The 17,929-nt window shown below is 39.6% G+C and overlaps 1 protein-coding gene and 1 long non-coding RNA gene across 2 annotated transcripts; one reads left to right on the top strand and one right to left on the bottom strand.

The window, feature by feature from the left end:
- Positions 1 to 908: 908 nt before the first annotated feature.
- Positions 909 to 2,931, top strand: LOC108441174. Its single transcript, XR_001858910.2, has 3 exons — positions 909 to 972; positions 1,196 to 1,405; positions 2,348 to 2,931. It is a non-coding gene; the product is annotated as an uncharacterized LOC108441174 (long non-coding RNA).
- Positions 2,932 to 4,840: 1,909 nt separating this feature from the next.
- On the bottom strand, positions 4,841 to 17,375 carry LOC108441168 (spore wall protein 2). The gene is made up of 6 exons (XM_017720547.2): positions 16,386 to 17,375; positions 12,174 to 12,280; positions 8,028 to 8,096; positions 7,576 to 7,630; positions 5,499 to 5,535; positions 4,841 to 5,386 (listed from the first exon to the last, which is right to left on the bottom strand). The coding sequence occupies exons 1-6, from the start codon at positions 17,161 to 17,163 to the stop codon at positions 5,365 to 5,367; spliced, it is 1,068 nt and encodes a 355-aa protein (XP_017576036.1). The 5' UTR covers positions 17,164 to 17,375; the 3' UTR covers positions 4,841 to 5,364.
- Positions 17,376 to 17,929: the final 554 nt, after the last annotated feature.

Here is a 17,929-nt window from a genome sequence, read left to right as displayed (position 1 = left end):
TCATAACTCACAGGTTTTTCACAAACACTGTATCACTTCACTCCGCTAAGAAAATGTTGCTAAGCAACGACTCTGACAGCTGTAGGAGACGATCAGGCTGTTCCAACGTTTTTACTTCTTACTTTGCCACAAACAGAAAACAGACACTGTTAAAGATCACGTTTGACTGGCATCCAATTTGGTCCGACTCTGAAGGTGAGACGACGCTAAATTCCCAAACTGTCAGTTGGTCTGTGTGGAGCTGGAGAACAAACTGCCGGCTGAGCAGCTAGAGGGCGGAGCTCGTTACTCTGACGTAGCAACAAGCTGCTTGTTAAGGAGCCATAATTTGGAGGAAGGAACTGAACATTAAAACACTTTAAACGCCGCCTTCACAGCCCAGTTTATTCATTTCTTACTGTATTTATTTAACTGTTGTATTAAAGCAGTAGAACACTCGAGGAGTGAGTTATCACCAATAACATCACGGCTGTGATGTTATTTCCTAACAGACTCCCTCTCATGTTCTATTGCTTAGGTATACTAGCAATGCAACTATTCTAGTTCCTTCATTGAGCTATGGGCTCTTATTGTAGAGGGCGGGGCTAGGAATTGAACCTGGGGATGGGGGTGTATATATGTATGCGAGCAGAGAGAGAGAGAGAGACACAGACAGGACAGACAGACAGACAGACAGACAGACAGAGATAGAGAGAAACATGTGCAAGATGTGTCTCTTTTAGAAGTGGTGGGTGCTACAATATATACAACCTAGAACCCTGAAGTTATAAGGAGTGTTTCAGCTCTGAGTGCACAGGCTGTTCAATTCTTAGGGAAAAAGAAATGTTGAAAATGATTATGTAAAAATGAATTATGCTGTTGTTTTTGTTTACATGAAAATTACGCAACGATATATTGGACCTCAGGAGGAAAAATAACATTTAGAATGCATGTCATTGTCTGAAGGGAGGCCAGTGAAAACCTCTGCTAAAGGTAATGACAAATAAATTTCATTTGAAGACAGAAATTAAAAGGATTACTGAGAAAAAGTGTCAGTCATATGAAGAAGAGTATAATTGCACCCGAGTATAATTCTGCCTTGTCTGTTGACATCAGACCTCCAGTCTTATCTACTGCGCTATAGCATGGAGCTAAGTTAAACTGAGTTACACTCTGTCAGAAAGGAAGCTGAAATGTGTGTTGTTTTGTGTTCCAGGTGTTTCTGCCACTCAGACGAAATGCTGGAAAATAAAGAAAAGGGTGAAATCCCGCATCAGCACTCTCCATGGAGAGATTTTCCAAGTGTAACCTCAGTTGAGGCTCAGGTGCCACACCAAAACAGAAACTCCTGAGAAGACGCCTTTCCCACGATGAGAAACGGAAAACTCAGTTTCACCAGCAGTTTCTCATTGGAGAACCAGTTGAGGTAGGTTGGGGAGGGAGGGGCCTTTAGACGTGATGTTGCCAGCTGTGAATTTATATTTTCTAAGATGTACTGACTCCACACACCCCGTCCCGTCTCGATTTTCATTTTACTGCTCTGTTTTAAAACATTCGGTTATGAAAAGGCACAAATACAAGTCTTTACCTGTAAAATCTTATTTAAGGTTCACAATCAGACCTTAAAACCACTGTTGACAGAACCTTTATTTCTAGCTGTAATTTCTAAGCCACATCCATTGTAACAGGTGTATAATATTCAAGCACTATAGCAATCAGACAAAAACTGACAGTAGAATGCATCATACTGAAGAACTTGGCACTGTCATAGGATGCCACAAGTCAGTTTGTGAAACCTCTGCCCTGCTAGATCTGCCCCAGGCAACTGTAAGTGCTATAATTGTGAAATAGAAGCAACCAGGAACAACAGCGTCCTTATATCAGGTTTCCGTATGGGTGAGCATGTGTAGCTGCCAGTGGAACTGGCTCAGATTCTACAAGCCTGGAACTGCACTCGGGGATGGAACTATCCCAAAGATGCTCCTTCAGTCTGTGTTTTGATTAAGAGACCCTTATTAGTCCCACAATAAAGAAATTTCACCTCCATCAGTGCTGTGAAACACCACATACAGACTAGTAAACACCCACGCTAGGGGGCAGTGAACACACTTACCTGGAGCACTGGGCAGCTCTATTCACAGCACTCGACCTGTTATGAGGCTGAGATGCTATGAGTGACTTACGGACGGAACTTCCAGCGGAGCCAGTGAACTGCGAATAGCTTATCATATCATGATAGAAAGGTATCGTATGTTCATCATAGTGTGTTAGCGTCAGGCTAGCAGTGCTATACTTGATTTTGATTAAATAGACATTTTAAGCTCATAACAAACATTCAAGTAACATTCTTTGCTTACTGTTTCTTGAGTTTTCGAGCAGCTAATTTTTTGAAGGCTTGAACCTGAAGTCTGTCACGCCTCAAGTGGACTCCCCCAGTGTTGCGAACTCCATCTCCCATGAATCCATGGGAGGACACGTGACTTCGGACTTCCCTGTCACATCGGAGCCCATAATGGACATCACCCAGGAGTCTACAGGGGATCACGTGACCGGTGACGATCGGTCCCAGGTTTCACCTGTGTTTGTATGTCTATGACTGATGTTGTAGTTTAGTATATAAGCCCAGGCTCTAGTTAGGTCAAGTTGCGAAGTAATGTTTCTCATGTAAACTTACTGAGCGTTCCTTCTGATTGCCTTTATCTGTTTTTGACTCTGACCTCTTCTTGTTTTTCTCAATGCTGATTTTTTTCCTTGCCCTTTTGGTTTTGTTTGCTGGTTTTGGATTTGTGCGTTTGACCTCTTTTTGCTTGTTATTTCGACCTTGATTTTTGGATTGCGCTTTTGTTTAGTCTGCCTTGTGAGATGATCACCTTTGTGATCATCTACATTCTTCTGGTTTTGACCCCTGTATGTACTTTGCCTAATATAATTAAACCCACTTTTTCACTTTAATCCATGCTCGTCTGGAACTTGCTGAATCCTCACGGTCTGTCTTGTATTATTGTAGTGTTAGCCTGTTAGCCAGTTAGCTCACATTGACGTGTCTGTTTCCTAACCAGATATTTTAGCCAAACATTGTGGTCATGTGAAAATGAGGTGGATATGAAAATTTATTTTTGTTCTTAACAACTACAACATTAGTTAAGCCATTGTTCATTTTTCAAGTGTGGGGCTGCTGCACAGCAAAAACCAAAAATGCTGCCTCATGCTGCTGCAGAACATTCAGAAGCCAGACAGCGTATAGGGGCTGATATTGGACACAGATTACACATGAAAAGAAAACAGATTATGAGAGACACATGTTTTCATTTTGTGCTTTTTAAAGCTGTGGACATTTAAAGTGATAGTAATTGCCATAGATGCAGTCATCAACTGCCTCCAGCCTAATGGAGGCACTGTCATCCTTGCAGATGCTGCTGTAACCACCGCAGTCGTTACAGCAAGATGAAATTTCATTGTACTTGAATGGCTGTTTTGACTTTGACTTTGACTTCAAAATTCTCTATGTTCACAGTTAAGCTGTTTTTTTTGTCCTAGGTCTGTCATTACATATTGGCAGATACAAGCTACACTCCCTCTGGGTTGTTTTTACAGCTAGTTTTGTGTTCATTGCTCTTGATATTCTGTCCTTGTTGTCAAGCACCGATACTGAAGTCTCTCACTGATGAAGAATTCAGACATGAACACATGAAGTTGAAAGAAAGCAAGTTGCCTTTTGCTTAAACCTCTCAGTCTTGTCTCTTTCTTTAAAGGGTATGCATTCGGTAGCACAACAGTGTACAGGCTTTGGCAGGAAGAGTTCATGGTGACTATTTTCCTGCAGCCAAACAAAATGTTAAATGGGCCTGAGATATGAGTCCAGGTCTAGAATGTTCTGCCAGAGTTCAACCCCACCCACAGCAGGTTAAAATATGAATTTGTCTAAGCTGAACAGAGCCCAACAAAATTGTCCCACCTCAACTGTAGCCCAACAAAATTGTCCCACCTCAACTGTAGTCCAACAAAATTGTCCCACCTCAACTGTAGTCCAACAAAATTGTCCCACCTCGACTGTAGCCCAACAAAATTCTGATCCACTTTGACTGTAGCCCAACAAAATTCTGTCCCACCTCGACTGTAGCCCAACAAAATTCTGATCCACTTTGACTGTAGCCCAACAAAATTCTGATCCACTTTGACTGTAGCACAACAAAATTCTGTCCTACCTCAACTGTAGCCCAGCAAAATTCTGATCCACTTTGACTGTAGCCCAGCAAAATTCTGATCCACTTTGACTGTAGCCCAACAAAATTCTGATCCACTTTGACTGTAGCCCAACAAAATTCTGTCCCACCTCAACTGTAGCCCAACAAAATTCTGACCTACCTCGACTGTAGCCCAACAAAATTCTGTCCCACCTTGACTGTAGCCCAACAAAATTACCCCACCTTGACTGTAGCCCAACAAAATTCTGTCCCACCTCGACTGTAAAACCAAACAAAATTCTGTCCAATATTTAGGGTGCATACTTTAAAATTATCAAATATCCCACCTCAACTGTAGCCCAGCAAAATTCTGATCCACTTTGACTGTAGCCCAACAAAATTCTGTCCCACCTCAACTGTAGCCAAGCAAAATTCTGATCCACTTTGACTGTAGCCCAACAAAATTCTGTCCCACCTCAACTGTAGCCCAACTAAATTCTGTCCCACCTTGACTGTAGCCCAACAAAATTACCCCACCTTGACTGTAGCCCAACAAAATTCTGACCAATATTTAGGGTGCATACTCTAAAATTATCAAGAGAAAATGAACAGTAATTCCATAATTAATATTCTGCTATATGTAGATGGATTTGGTTAATGAAACACTGAAACAAGCATTTATATGTGAAATCAGTTTATTTGGTTAGAAACTGGCATCCTGTGAAAATACACACATCACTGCTGCCGTCTCACACTGAACTGAAGCTGCCAGTGAAACACGAACCGTATCTGTTGTCAGAAACAGTTCAGTCTGTACTGAAACCAGATGAGGAGCTTTTAACTGTCATAGCAGAATCTACTGAAAATAACCCAAACTGATATATGAAATATTAACCTCTATCAATTCTATGTTTCTTCCTTTAAATGTGAAATCTTGAGTGACATTTAAATAATAATGCTATTAGCTTTTAATTTCTCCGTCCTGCTGTGATATAACTGTATGCGGCTTTGTGCCGTGGTAAACATTTGGCCCTGTGGTAGAATTTCCTCAGCTGTACAGATAAATGGTCATGCTTCTCCGACTCTGTAGCTGTTCTAAGCTGAGGAATGTGTTCAACATCTAACATACATCACAGATATGCGAGAACCCAACTGCTCTGCTGTCCACCACAGGATGGCGCAGGAGAGAATGTAAAAGTGCTCATAGATATGAGGCCACAGTCCTGCAAGGCAAAACCAGAGACAGAAAAGCTGCATCTATATTTATACAAACAATTTAAATATGGAAAAACGGGGAAAAAAATCAAATATCAGACATGATTAATAAACACTCACTGATAAAAGGTTCCAGACAGCACGTCCACAATGCCACCTGTGAGAAATATAAAGGCTCATTTAGAGTATCAGACGGGTTTGCCGTGGCTGCTCTGCACATGCCAAGTGAATCTTTCTTAACCCTTACAAAAAAAGTAAACTTCAGTAAAATTCAAATGTTCCAAAACAAAATTCCCAAAACCTCCATTAGTCAGTCTACTAATGTCAACATACTGGTATGTTTCAGTGCTTCTTGGGACTTTTTTAGCTTTTAGCATTTTAGCTTATAAAAATATAGCTTTAAAAGTCTCCTTTAGCTGTAAGAGTAGCAAACTTTCAGTACACAACTAGTTTACATACTGTTCATTTACTGGTTATATACTTCTATCCCACTTTTTAGTTTATGAAATGTAAGTATACCCTTCTCATTTAATGGTTAATACTGGAAGTACACCTGTACGTTAACTTTAAATGAACTTAATGTAATATTTATAGTTTACTAGTTATTTATTTATTTTGAATACTTGAAATTTACCTTTAACTGTACTTCAAGTAGACTTGAAGTTAGTTAACTAATTGCTGCTGTTGGAAGAAGACCTTGTATCTTCATTTTTCTCACTTTTCAGTTTTTGACATTGAAAGTGCCTGTTCCTCTTTACATTGTGTGTAAATTTCATGATGAAACAGCCCAAAATGACTTGGTAAAATGTCTGGTTCCATTGACTTCCATTAAAAGTAAAGTATGTTTTTTCCTTCTCCTGTAAAGTTACTATTTTGGAGATACAAGGTTTTATTTCAACAACAGTGCAACATGAACCCTACCAGTGGACTACTGGTAAAAATATCAGAACATACTCTGGATTAAGAACATATTTGTTTTCATTATGAATCAAAATGTTCAAATATTGTATTTGATGCCAAAATATAAGAGCATAGCAACTCAAATCGACATTAAAGATCAAAACAAAGCACAAGGAATGCACACAGTCTGTAGGGATGTTTGATATTAGGATTGTGTCATGTACCCTCTCCGAAATTAGTCCCACAAACAGATTGTACTTCTCTACAATTTACATGAAAGATCAGTTCCACAAATGTTCTGTTTACTCCAAGCTATTTCATCCCAAACTACAAGCCAAGTGTACTTAAAATGTATATGTAGGGCAAGTATACTTCAGATACTTCTGATCAGAAGCTTAAGAGACTTTTTTCTATCAGTAGTGAAGTATACTTAAGTATATTGTTGTTTAGTGTATCTCTGTTTAGTATAGCACACAAATAAACCTACTTTTTGTAAGGGAAACTCCTTTGTGAACAAAGGTAACTGAACTCTCTGTTAAAGCATTTGATTTTTATAACATAAAAGAGCACATGACCTCCACAGACACCCAGGACAGGACATTTCCTAGCATACAAACATAAGGCCAGTGTCTCAACCAGAGCTGTTTCTAGAAGTAAAAGCAGTTGCTGAGAGACCCTTAGCCACTAGGGGGCATTGAGTATATTCCTTAAAATGTGTTTATTTTTTATTGGTCAAAAACTGCATTGTTAAGAACTTTTTTAAAATAAAAATGAATAAAATATTAATTCTCATTCTGTTCCTGCATGCCAGACAGTTGAGTCCCACACTGCGTAGGTTGGCCAAGTGGTCTAAGGTGCCAGAGTCAAAGTTCAATCCCTTCCCAAGAAATAAGGGTTCTGGTCTCCAGATGGAGGTGTGGGTTCAAATCCCACTTCTGATAACTGTTTGGGGCAGTCATGGGCTGGAGGTTAAGGAACTGGCCCTGTGGTTCAGAAGGTTGCTGAGGGGGGATGTTGAGGAAGAGGTGAGCAAGGCACTTAACCCCGAATAGGGCTGCCCGCTGCTCTGGGCAAGTGTGCTCACTGCCAACTAGTGTGTGTGTGCTCACTAGTGTGTATGTGGTGTTTCACTTCACGGATGGGTTAAATGCCGAGATGAAATTTCCCCATTGTGGTACTAATAAGGGTCACTTAACTAGCTGCTAGCAAGTCTGCTGTGGATGTTACTATGTTTGTTGTGCATGTTTTGATGAAAATGACTCTAGTAGATCTAGTCTTAGTGTCTGGCCTTTCTTACCTGGTTCACAGACCGTCTCACAGACCATCGGACAGATGTAGCAGTAGGAGCATTGCTGTGGGAGGAGGTTAAAAAAGTAGAGTCATGAGTGGAACCTCTCCAAAACCACCAGTGAACCTACTTGCGTCTTTTTCAAGTTTATAGGGAATGTTGATGACGTTAAAGTAGTGGAAAATCTGAAAAATAAGTCTTCTTTGGGGACTATTTTGCCTCACAGTATCCTGCATGTATCCCTACACTATGAATGGATTTATAAAAATATGTTTACATTTTTAAAATCTTCCCAGTGCTGTAATAAAACAACGTCTCAGACGTCAGGCAGCAAGTCTGACTCTGTCAGTTTCTTTACAACAGAGCAAACCACTCTGTTTACATCAGAACCATTAAAGTATGCACAAATGTAAAAAAGACTCTCCTTTAATATGGATATTAATAAAGATATTAGCACTTACTTGACAGTGCTGGCAGTGTGCTGATGAGTCTCCCGCCTCGCACGGACATTTATCACAGCTGCTGCAGTGCTGATAGAGAGAAAAGTACAGCTGTAAACTCTGCTAAGTGGTCCTAAGTGTTCTAGGACAAAAGTAAAGGAAATCGGACATAAACATTTATGATTGGTGGTGATTGGTAGTGATTGGACCACTAACACTGAGCAGCTGCAGTATTTAACTACAGTGTAACAACACTAGTTCATCGCTGATTGGTTGGAACCAAGCAGATTGTGCAAATGAGTGAAAACTACAAGAACAGCTTCTGTACACGACTGTAAATGACCGCTGGGACAGTCAGCATACAGCTGTATGCAGAAGTTTGAACATCCTTGGTTAAATTGCGTTTTCTAAGCGAAAATAATTACACATTGTCTATGCACTGTAAAAACGGCTCGACAGACAACCTAAAAAAGTTACTTCATGTAGTAACAAGAAATTGAACCAGTTTTATTCAACTTTAAAAACGACATTGTTTGAAAGAATCATTCATTTAATGTATTTATTTAGGTTGAATAAAATTAATTTGATTAAATAAAGTTAATTTGTTACCACATGAAGTCATTTTTTTTAGGTTGATCTGTTGTCATAAGAAAACCTTCAAAATGGTTTTTACAGGACTTTACAGACTTTACAGGACAAGGAAAAAACTTACTTTACTTTTAATGTGAGTCAATGGAACCAGACATTTTTCCATGGCATTTTGGGTCGATTCTTTTCGTCCATTCATCATGAAATTTACATACAATGTAAAGCACCACAGGTATTTTCAAATTATGTCAGAAACTGAAGAACAACAAAAGTGGAGATACGCGGTTTTGTTCTGACAGCAGTGGTATATATATATATATATATATATATATATATATATATATATAGCGGTATATATATCTCAGAAGTGGACGAAGTACTTGAGTTAAAGTAGAGACACCCAAGGTAAAATATTACTCCAGTAAAAGTAGAAGTTCCTCCCTTTAAACCTCCACTTGAGTAAAAGTACTAAAGTATTTACCTTCAAATGTACTCAAGTATCTAAAGTAAAAGTACTAAAAGAGTAATTATGGCTCTGATGTCCTGTTATCATTTTTATAACAAGACTCGCTTCATGAACTCATTTCAGGTGAAAATCCTCCAGTGTCTCTCTTGGTAAACCAGTCTTTTAATAGAACGTCATTAATTAGTGATGCTAACGTCTATTAAAATGATCATAAGCACAAAACACTGAAGGTAAACAGTTTCCATCAGGGAGAACCGAGTGGCTCTGAAATCACTTTTTACACACAAAGTTTCAGTTTAAGATTACTTTGTAAATTAGTTACAAGTTGAATAAAAACTGGCTTTAAACTCAGGATCACAAATGAGCTCCTTTACTATATTGATCTGTAGGTCTCTGTTCATAAACATAAACTAACCAAAACTAATTTACTATAAAATGAAAGTGTTTGTAGAAATTCAGAAAAAAGAAACGCACCAGTCACGACTGCATATGTGGACATATTTCTGTATTTTAGTCCATTTACACAAAGTTAGGTTAGCTCATCATTTAGGTGACGCATGTGCTCCCAAATCTTTACACTGCTGCACTGATGTGTGCTTGCACTGGGTAGGTATGATCATGCCCGGATTGGTGCTCTTGCTTTGCACTTCTTTTGTTTTGACATGTTACGTTTTTATACATACAAAAACCAAAAGGAATGACAGATTTCTCAAAATGTAGTGGAGGAAAAAGTCAGATATTAGACTTTGAAATGTAGTGAGTGAAAGTAAAGTCGCTCAAAATGGAAAAACTTAAGTAAAGTACAGATACAAGAAAAAACTACTTAAGTACAGTAAATAATTATATTTACTTAGTTACTGTCCACCACTGATTTTATATATATATATATATATATATATATATATATATATATATTAGGGCTGTCCAAGTTAACGCGATAATAACGTATTAACGCGATCTCAATTTAACGCGATTTTAAAAATAGTGCCATTAACGCAAATTCTATTTGGCCCTGCGAGTCATCCGTAGTTCATGTTGAGACGTGACTGTGCGCGGCGTCTCTCATTAACAGTAGAGGAGTAAGTGTCTGTGTTTATATGCAAAGATTTTTTCCAATCCGACTGAAAACAATCAGACTCAGACTGAGGTGTTTATTCTCACTTAAAGAAGGCCGAGAGGAAGACGTCGTGTTCTGAGACACATAAGCTGGACGTCCGTCCTACCGCCGTCTTTTAAAGCTCAGAGCATAAACTTCGTCTCCTCTGCAGACCAGCTTCAGCTCCGCCATGTCGAACGGTATTAACCTTTCGCTATGATGTGCCGCGCATGCGCAGAACGTACTTACACGTTCCCATTGGAGCGTAATCAGATTCAGGTGTTTACACGGTTATTATTCTTCTATTTAACGGAATATTTAGATGTTTACCCGCCTCGTTCAATCCTATATCTAAATCATATTCCGAATGGCCTCAGTCGGACTAGACTATTCCGATTTAGGTGTTTACATGGACGTGTTCTATTCCGATTGAGCTATTATTAATGGATTATTAGGCTGCATGTAAATGTGGCTTAATGAACCACGTTTACATGCTGTTTACAATGCTGTAGCTCTGTGGTTTGACACTACATGTCTTTAATGAATGTAATTTATTTTTGTTTGAGCAGTACTGTGAAGTTTTTGTTCACGAGTGAAGGAAGGATGGAGCGAGAGGTTGACAGGCGGATTGGCGCGGCCAATGCGGACCCTATACCAGTCCGTCGTGGTGAAGAGAGAGCTGAGCCAGAAGGCGAAGCTGTCAATTTACCGGGCAATCTACGTTCTCGGCGATTCGAGAGAGGCTCGGACTAGAGCCGCTGCTCCTCCACGTTGAGAGAAGCCAGTTGAGGTGGTTCGGGCATCTGGTAAGGATGACCTCTGAACGCCTCCCCAGGGAGGTGTTCCAGACATGTCCGACAGGGAGGAGACCCCAGGGAAGACCCAGGACACGATGGAGGGATTATATCTCTCGACTGTCTTGGGAACGCCTCGGCATCCCTCCGGAAGGGGACTGCAGCTCCCTAATCTATTACAAATCCAATTCTGTGTTCTGTAGGTTCAGTATTACTGCCTAGTATGTGAGTGAATGAAACTCCCTTATAGTTTTCTCTTGTCACTTAAAAATCCTTTAAAGATTTTTAAAAATGTGATTAATCGCAATTATCTATATGAAATTCTGAGATTAATCGCAATTAATTTTTTTAATCATTTGCCCTAATGTACATATATATATATAAAATATGTGTGACACCAGGTTTTATTCGACAGCAGCAACATACATACACATACATAAAATATAAAGTGTGCCTTTTGCACAGGCTACATTTTATCCCCTCAATATGTTCATTTCAACAAATAAACAGTAATTGTGTGTTAAAGTAGAAGAAGTGTGTTCTCTGTACAACTTAGAAAATCAACAAAACATGCAATTTGACCAGGGCGCCCAAACTTTTGCATTCAGACTTTTTCATGTGCACGTCTCCAGAAGACCCTCGTTAACCAAACGTCGTTTTTGGGCATTTTGTGTATCTATAATAATACTATATCTGTAAGAAACTACAGGGCGATTCACTTGAAAGAGGCCCCAAATATTCTGCAGTAATTCTCTCTAGGACGAATCAATCTGAACCAAACATGTGCAATGAGCTTCTCAGTATGTGGAGCTTTGAATAAGCCATGATGCCCCTGAGTCGGAGCGATGAGGTAGGCGCTGTACAGCAAACACCCGTTTGCAGCTTCCAGGTGTAGTAACCCTTCATGTGTCCAGCAGAAAACAGAGATCACTTCCAGCATCGCATGTAATGCAGTTGATTACACACACATCAAAATATGTAGACTATTTGTTTGGTTCAGATGCTTCGACCTAACAGGAGTTACAGCAGCCTCTTTCGGGTGAATCTCCCTGTATAGGAGCTATTATTGAGAAACTATAGTTTTTGTCTGTATTTACTGCACAGTTCTTGTAGAAATCTTGCAGAAGTGTAGTATTACAGACCTTTATTATGTTCTAAGGGTTCACGTTTAAGTAATATGAACAGGATCCATATGTTTATGTGGTGTTTCTCTGAGTCAATACCTCACAGATGGAGCAGAGGCTGCACAGAGAGCCGCTGTGATACTCTGCTTCTCCAGCTGGGGCTTCAGTCTCCTCCTCTACTGTGGCTTCCTCATCAGCAGCCTCTCCTACAGAGCACAAGAGACTTGCTGGGTCACTTTAAATCAGCCAAAATGAAGTATGTCGTCTTAAAGTAGTGGATTTGGTGTTAAATCTCTTTTGATTGAACCATATTGCGTCGATCAGCCAAGACACTGTGGCTTTACTGGAGGTTAAACAAGCTACAAGGCTGACTCCAGGTAATAAGAGGACAGTGGGCCACTGTTGGGCCACTGATGGGAAAGCTGGCGGCCCACTGGCCTAATGGTGGTTAAACAGAATATTAGACAAATTTCCACTTTTCTACACCCATTTTCCACTCACGGATGAGTTTTCCTTCTTTTCTTTCTGTCATTATTCTTTGTAATTTAGTTTAATAAATAATTTATAAATAACAACAACATTATAAATAAAACTGCTTATGCTGCTGTAACCAGTCAAGGTCCAACAGAATGATTTTATATTAGGCTCGGTGTTTATTTCTATCAGTTTTTCTGTAATACTTGTCTTAGTTTATTTTTCAAAATAAAAGTGTGCATTTAAAATCTAATTGAGAAGATTACACTGCAAAAATGGAATCTTTTCAAGTAATGTGATCTTAAATATAGTCTATAAATCTAATGTTTCTCCTGTTCAGGTTCCTGTGATCTTAATTTGAGATTATTTACCTTAATTTCTAGACATTTTTACTTTTTAAAGTCATTTTTATTAAGTAAAATTATCTCCCTGTATAAATAAACTTATAATAAGTACACAACCATTTCAAAATGGGAAATATTAGCTACATTGATGAGATTTAATATAATTTCACTTGACAAGACCCCATTTTCTGCAGTGCAACATTCATTTTCCACTCACAGTTGAGTTTCCTTCCTTTTTTTCTTATCTTCTTTCTTCCTTTCTCCTTTGTGATTTAGTTTTGGTAAAAAATTTAACAGCAATATCATGAATAAAACTAGCTATGCAGCTGTAACCAGTCAAGGTCAGCAACGGCATTTTCAGGAAAATGATTTTGTATTAGGGTTAGTCTTTTTTATTTCCATTTTTTTGTAATATTAGTTTATTTTCCAAAATAAAAGTCTCTGTGCATTTAAAATCTGTTTGAGCAGATTAAAAGCTAGTTAGACCTTCACTGGACAATAATCTGGGTGGTCTGGAGCTGGACCAGTGGTCCATGCAGTAGTCCAGAGCATTGAGTCAGTGGGGTGCTGACCTTATTAAGCCAGCAGTTTGATGTATCTCTATTGTTGGACCTCATATCTCCAAACTTTACAGGAGAAGGAAAAAACCTACCTTACATTTAATTTTGTTTACCAAACACTATTCCAAGTCATTTTGGTCTCTTCTTCATGAAATTTCTACACAATGTAAAGGGAAACAGGTATTTTGAAATTTTGTCAAAAATGGAAAAACGGAGAACAACAAAAATGGAGATATGAGGTTTTCTTCCGACAACAACGATATTTTTGCTGTCTGGGGAAAATGATGGAAGTTTATGTCTCATAAATTTGTGCTAACTGCATAACTGCATACCTAAACCACCACATATTTACCTCAAAATGTGGGGCATTGATCAGTTATTCTCTAATAGACTCACACATGTGGATTCAGCTCTGTACAGCACACTGCTCTCTATAAAAATGGACAAAAACACTAGAAGCTGCCGTGTTGAAACCTCCATTTTGCCTGTACCCCCTAAACAAGTCTACTTATTAAACTCCATGGAACCACCGGTGGCTCCAAAACACACTTGATCATATTCTTCATAACTTTCATATTTCATAAGCTACATTCAGAATCTGGGCGTCCTATGAGGCTGTAACTCTTCTCTCCAGTCTATGGTGTCATTTTAAACCCTTATAATAAAAGAAGCTGAACTCAGTTTGTTTTTCTACTGAAAGTCGACCCATTTTTCCCCAAATCTGGGCTATAAACTATAAACAGACGGCGTCTCTTCAGTGATCTGCTCTGTAGACATTACTTTTATAAAAATATTACAAAGAGCGTTGAGATTTTTGGCTTTCAGCTGTAAATTGTAAGCATTTAGTAATATGTGTAGATCATAAAACACACGTTCTGTTCATTTAAGGGGAGCTTTTACAAAAACTAAATAAAATTTAAAAATGGCATTTATTTCTTGAATATTTTACTGAATAATTTGCCTTATGGTCATGAAAATTCAGATGGACAAACCAAAATATACCCTGGAGAATAAATTAAAAACCCTTAAAAACTCTCCTAAAAGCTTGTGTGAGGCCACTTATTCCCACCTGTGAGCCAACAAATGTGCTAGTTAGCTACATTAGCCATGCAGCTTCAGTGTATAACACTAGAAAAGGAAACTTCAGACACTGAGCGTGTCTCAGCTATTTGACTAAATTTGAGAGAAAAAATATGTTATAAATGTGTTTCTGGCCAAACTTGGGCTTTATAAGATGAATAAAATTGGCTGACCAGCTGTGCTGGCACCTTAAACATACCACTGACTGCTGCTAGCAGTGCTAGCAGATTTGAAGCGTTGCTAATAGAAGCACACATTTAGCTAAAACATGACAAGGAGGACACAATAATCATAAGGGGTCTACTTAAGGTCTTAATGGTCAATTAACAAGGTCTACACACTTCTTTATAGAACTTTTTTCAAAAATGGCTCTGTGTAGCACTATAAAGGTTCTTCTGTTGTAATAAGCTTGACATTGTAACAGTAGCAAAACTCTTTCTGGTGTTATATAGAGCCATATACACCAATCTGAAGATCCATTTCAACCATTTAAGTGCGAAATAGTTAAATAGAACTATTTCGTTTACAACCCCAATTCTAATGAAGTTGGGACATTGTGTAAAACATAAATAAAAACAGAATACGATGTTTTGCAAATCCTTTTCAGTCTCACCTGAAACTCACCTGTTACCAATTAACCTGTTCACCTGTGGAATGTTCCAAACAGGTGTTTTTTGAGCATTCCTCAACTTTCCCAGTCTTTTGTTGCCCCTGTCCCAGCTTCTTTGGAACGTGTTGCAGGCATCAAATTCAAAATGAGTGAATATTTGCAAAAAACAATAAAGTTTATCCATTTGAACATTAAATATCTTGTCTTTGTAGTGTGTTCAATTGAATATAGGTTGAAAAGGATTTGCAAATCATCGTTGTTTTAAGCAACGTCCCAACTTCATTGGAATTGGGGTTGTACTAATAAAATCCATCTTTATGAAGTATAGGAATTGTGACACATGGTACAGCAGTTTAACTTGTATTTCTGTTCATACCGAAGCTAAAGCACTGCTGAAAGAGTGCTCTATGACAAAGATGAGCCTCACCTTGCTGAGATACCTCACAGCAAGTAAGCGTCTTCGGTTTATGCCAACAGCGATCGACCGTATGAGGCTTAAAGAGTTTGGAATAGTTTGGATGCTTGTTACTGTTCAGATATAGCAGGCTATTTTAGATCTAAGAGTGTCTCTGCATGCCTGTAGTGGGACAGTATCAGCACACAGTGGCCTTAAAGGGTTAAAAATAAACCTTACAACTGTACATAATGGTCTGTTTTACCACCAGTTGTGCTCAATCTGTGCTTAAAGGCTGGATCCAGCATGGATGCATTAAATGGGAATTCCACCAATTTTACAAAATATGCTTAATGCAGTGTTTGAGATGTAAACAGAGTGATTCCAAGTGGTTTGGTGTGCAATGGTTCAGATTTCTTTACAGTGGTGGTGATAGGAACCAAGGGTCACCATAACTACAACACAGATATAGACATTTTATTTACCATCCAGAACCACCAGAGAACCTACACGAGTCTTCTGAGTTTATATGGAAAGTTGAAGATGGTAAAATAGTGGAAAATCTAAAATAATACGTTTTCTTTAGGGACTATTTTCCCTCACTGATCTACATGTATCCCTCCACCATGAATGGGTTTTAAACATATGCTATAGGACAAAGGTTCATCTCAAAACTAAGGTAAAACCATGTTTCAGAGATCAGGCCGCATATTAATGTCATACGTCTGGACATCTGGTTCCTATCACAACCACTGTGAACAGTTCTGAGCCTGTAAGTTTCTCTAGAACAGCATTTCACACCAACCTGCTCTGAAGGTCATAAATTTGATCACTATAAGCAACAGATACCTTCAGCTTCTTCTGCTGCTGCCTCTTGATCTTCACCATCATCTTCATCGACAGCTTCAGAAGCTCCATCCTCATCCTCCTCAGATTGGTTTCCAGTATCTCCTGCTTCAACCTCATCACCCTCTTCCTCCTCAAAATGTTCTTCAGGCTCATCCTCATTGCCTTCTTCCTCCTCAGAACCTTCTTCAGCGGCTTCAGCCTCGTCCTCTTCATCCTCTTCCTCCTCTTCCTCCTCAGAACCTTCTTCAGCAGCTTCACCATTATCCTCATCACCCTCTTCATCCTCTGAATGTTCTTCACCAGCTTCACCATCATCATCACCCTCTTCCTCCTTAGAACCTTCTTCAGCAGCTTCACCATCATCTTCATCACCCTCTTCCCCCTCAGAATCTTCCTCAGTAGCTCCAGCCTCATCTTCATCACCATCCTCAGAATCTTCTCCAGCATCTTCCCCCACTGCTTCATCTTCATCAGTTAGCTCCTCTTCCTGAGTTCCTTCCTCCTCAGCCTCCTCGTCATCCTCCACTTCTTCTTCCTCTCCTTCATCATCATCTTCAGCAGTCTCTTCCTCACCTTCTTCTTCCTCTTCAGCTAGGCCTTCTTCCCCTCCTTCATCAGCCACATCTCCACCTTCCCCTTCATGGTCCACATGTCCACTGTCCTCATCATCAGCCACATCTGCTTCTGCCCGGTCCACTTCCTCGGCTTTCGCTGTCCATGTTCCCACACTCAGCAGAGCTAGCAGCAGAGCCACCAGCCCAAAGCGCAGAGCTGCCATCTTCCACACCTTCCTGTTTCGTCACAGAGGAACAACCAGAACTTCCAGCAGCGCCACTTCACTTTAGACACGTAGGACGTCTCCACCCAACTACAGCCCTGGGCAAAGATTCCCACACAGGGCAGAAGAAGCTAAGAAACTTGTGCTAACAGTAGGTCTGTTGTTGGCTTGGCTCTGCTACAGTGAATGACAGAAAGGGGACTGACCGCTATAGTCCAGCCACATAGTCACATGCACTTAGAGGACATGGTGGAACAGGGGAGCACTGATGACTGACAGGACCACATGTGTCAGACTGCTCCTCATGTCCTTTGCTGTGTGTTTGTGTGATGAGTGGAGAGAGAATAGACGAGTGAAATATCCAACACCTACATCAAAATGCAGAAACAGATTTAAACAGAGAGTGTACCCTAAAGGCTAATGTGTCTCAGGCCAGGCCGGACAAGTGATTGACAACAGCGCTGCCCTCCTTAGTGTGACCTTCAATACATCTCTGTCACTGAAACTCCATCCCTCTCTCTCTCTTTCCTAAAGGTCATCTCTTCTAAACATCACCGTCTTGCTGACCAGTGCGGCCCTTTTCGTCTCCGGTTACCACTGCAACTACATCCCCGAGAGGTGAAAATTGCAAGGCCTTAACTGCCCTGATTGCCTTCGATTCCAAGCAGCATTTCATGGTTGTTGGTTGACATCCTCAATTTTATTGTTTTTTTTTTCCCAGATTTTGGGAATGCCAGCTGCCCTTTACATTGTGTTTAACTTTAAT

This window comes from Pygocentrus nattereri, chromosome 13 (assembly GCF_015220715.1).
Source record: "Pygocentrus nattereri isolate fPygNat1 chromosome 13, fPygNat1.pri, whole genome shotgun sequence".
Classification (NCBI taxonomy): Eukaryota; Metazoa; Chordata; class Actinopteri; order Characiformes; family Serrasalmidae; genus Pygocentrus; species Pygocentrus nattereri.
This window is presented reverse-complemented; position numbering and strand designations above follow the sequence as displayed.

Coding starts and splice junctions, on each gene's coding strand:
- LOC108441168 (XM_017720547.2), bottom strand. CDS start 17,163: ATGGCAGCTCTGCGCTTTGGGCTGGTGGCTCTGCTGCTAGCTCTGCTG. Junction 8,097..12,173: donor GCCTCTGCTCCATCTGTGAG/GTATTGACTCAG, acceptor TCTCTCTATCAG/CACTGCAGCAGCTGTGATAA. Junction 7,631..8,027: donor CACACTGCCAGCACTGTCAA/GTAAGTGCTAAT, acceptor CTCCTCCCACAG/CAATGCTCCTACTGCTACAT.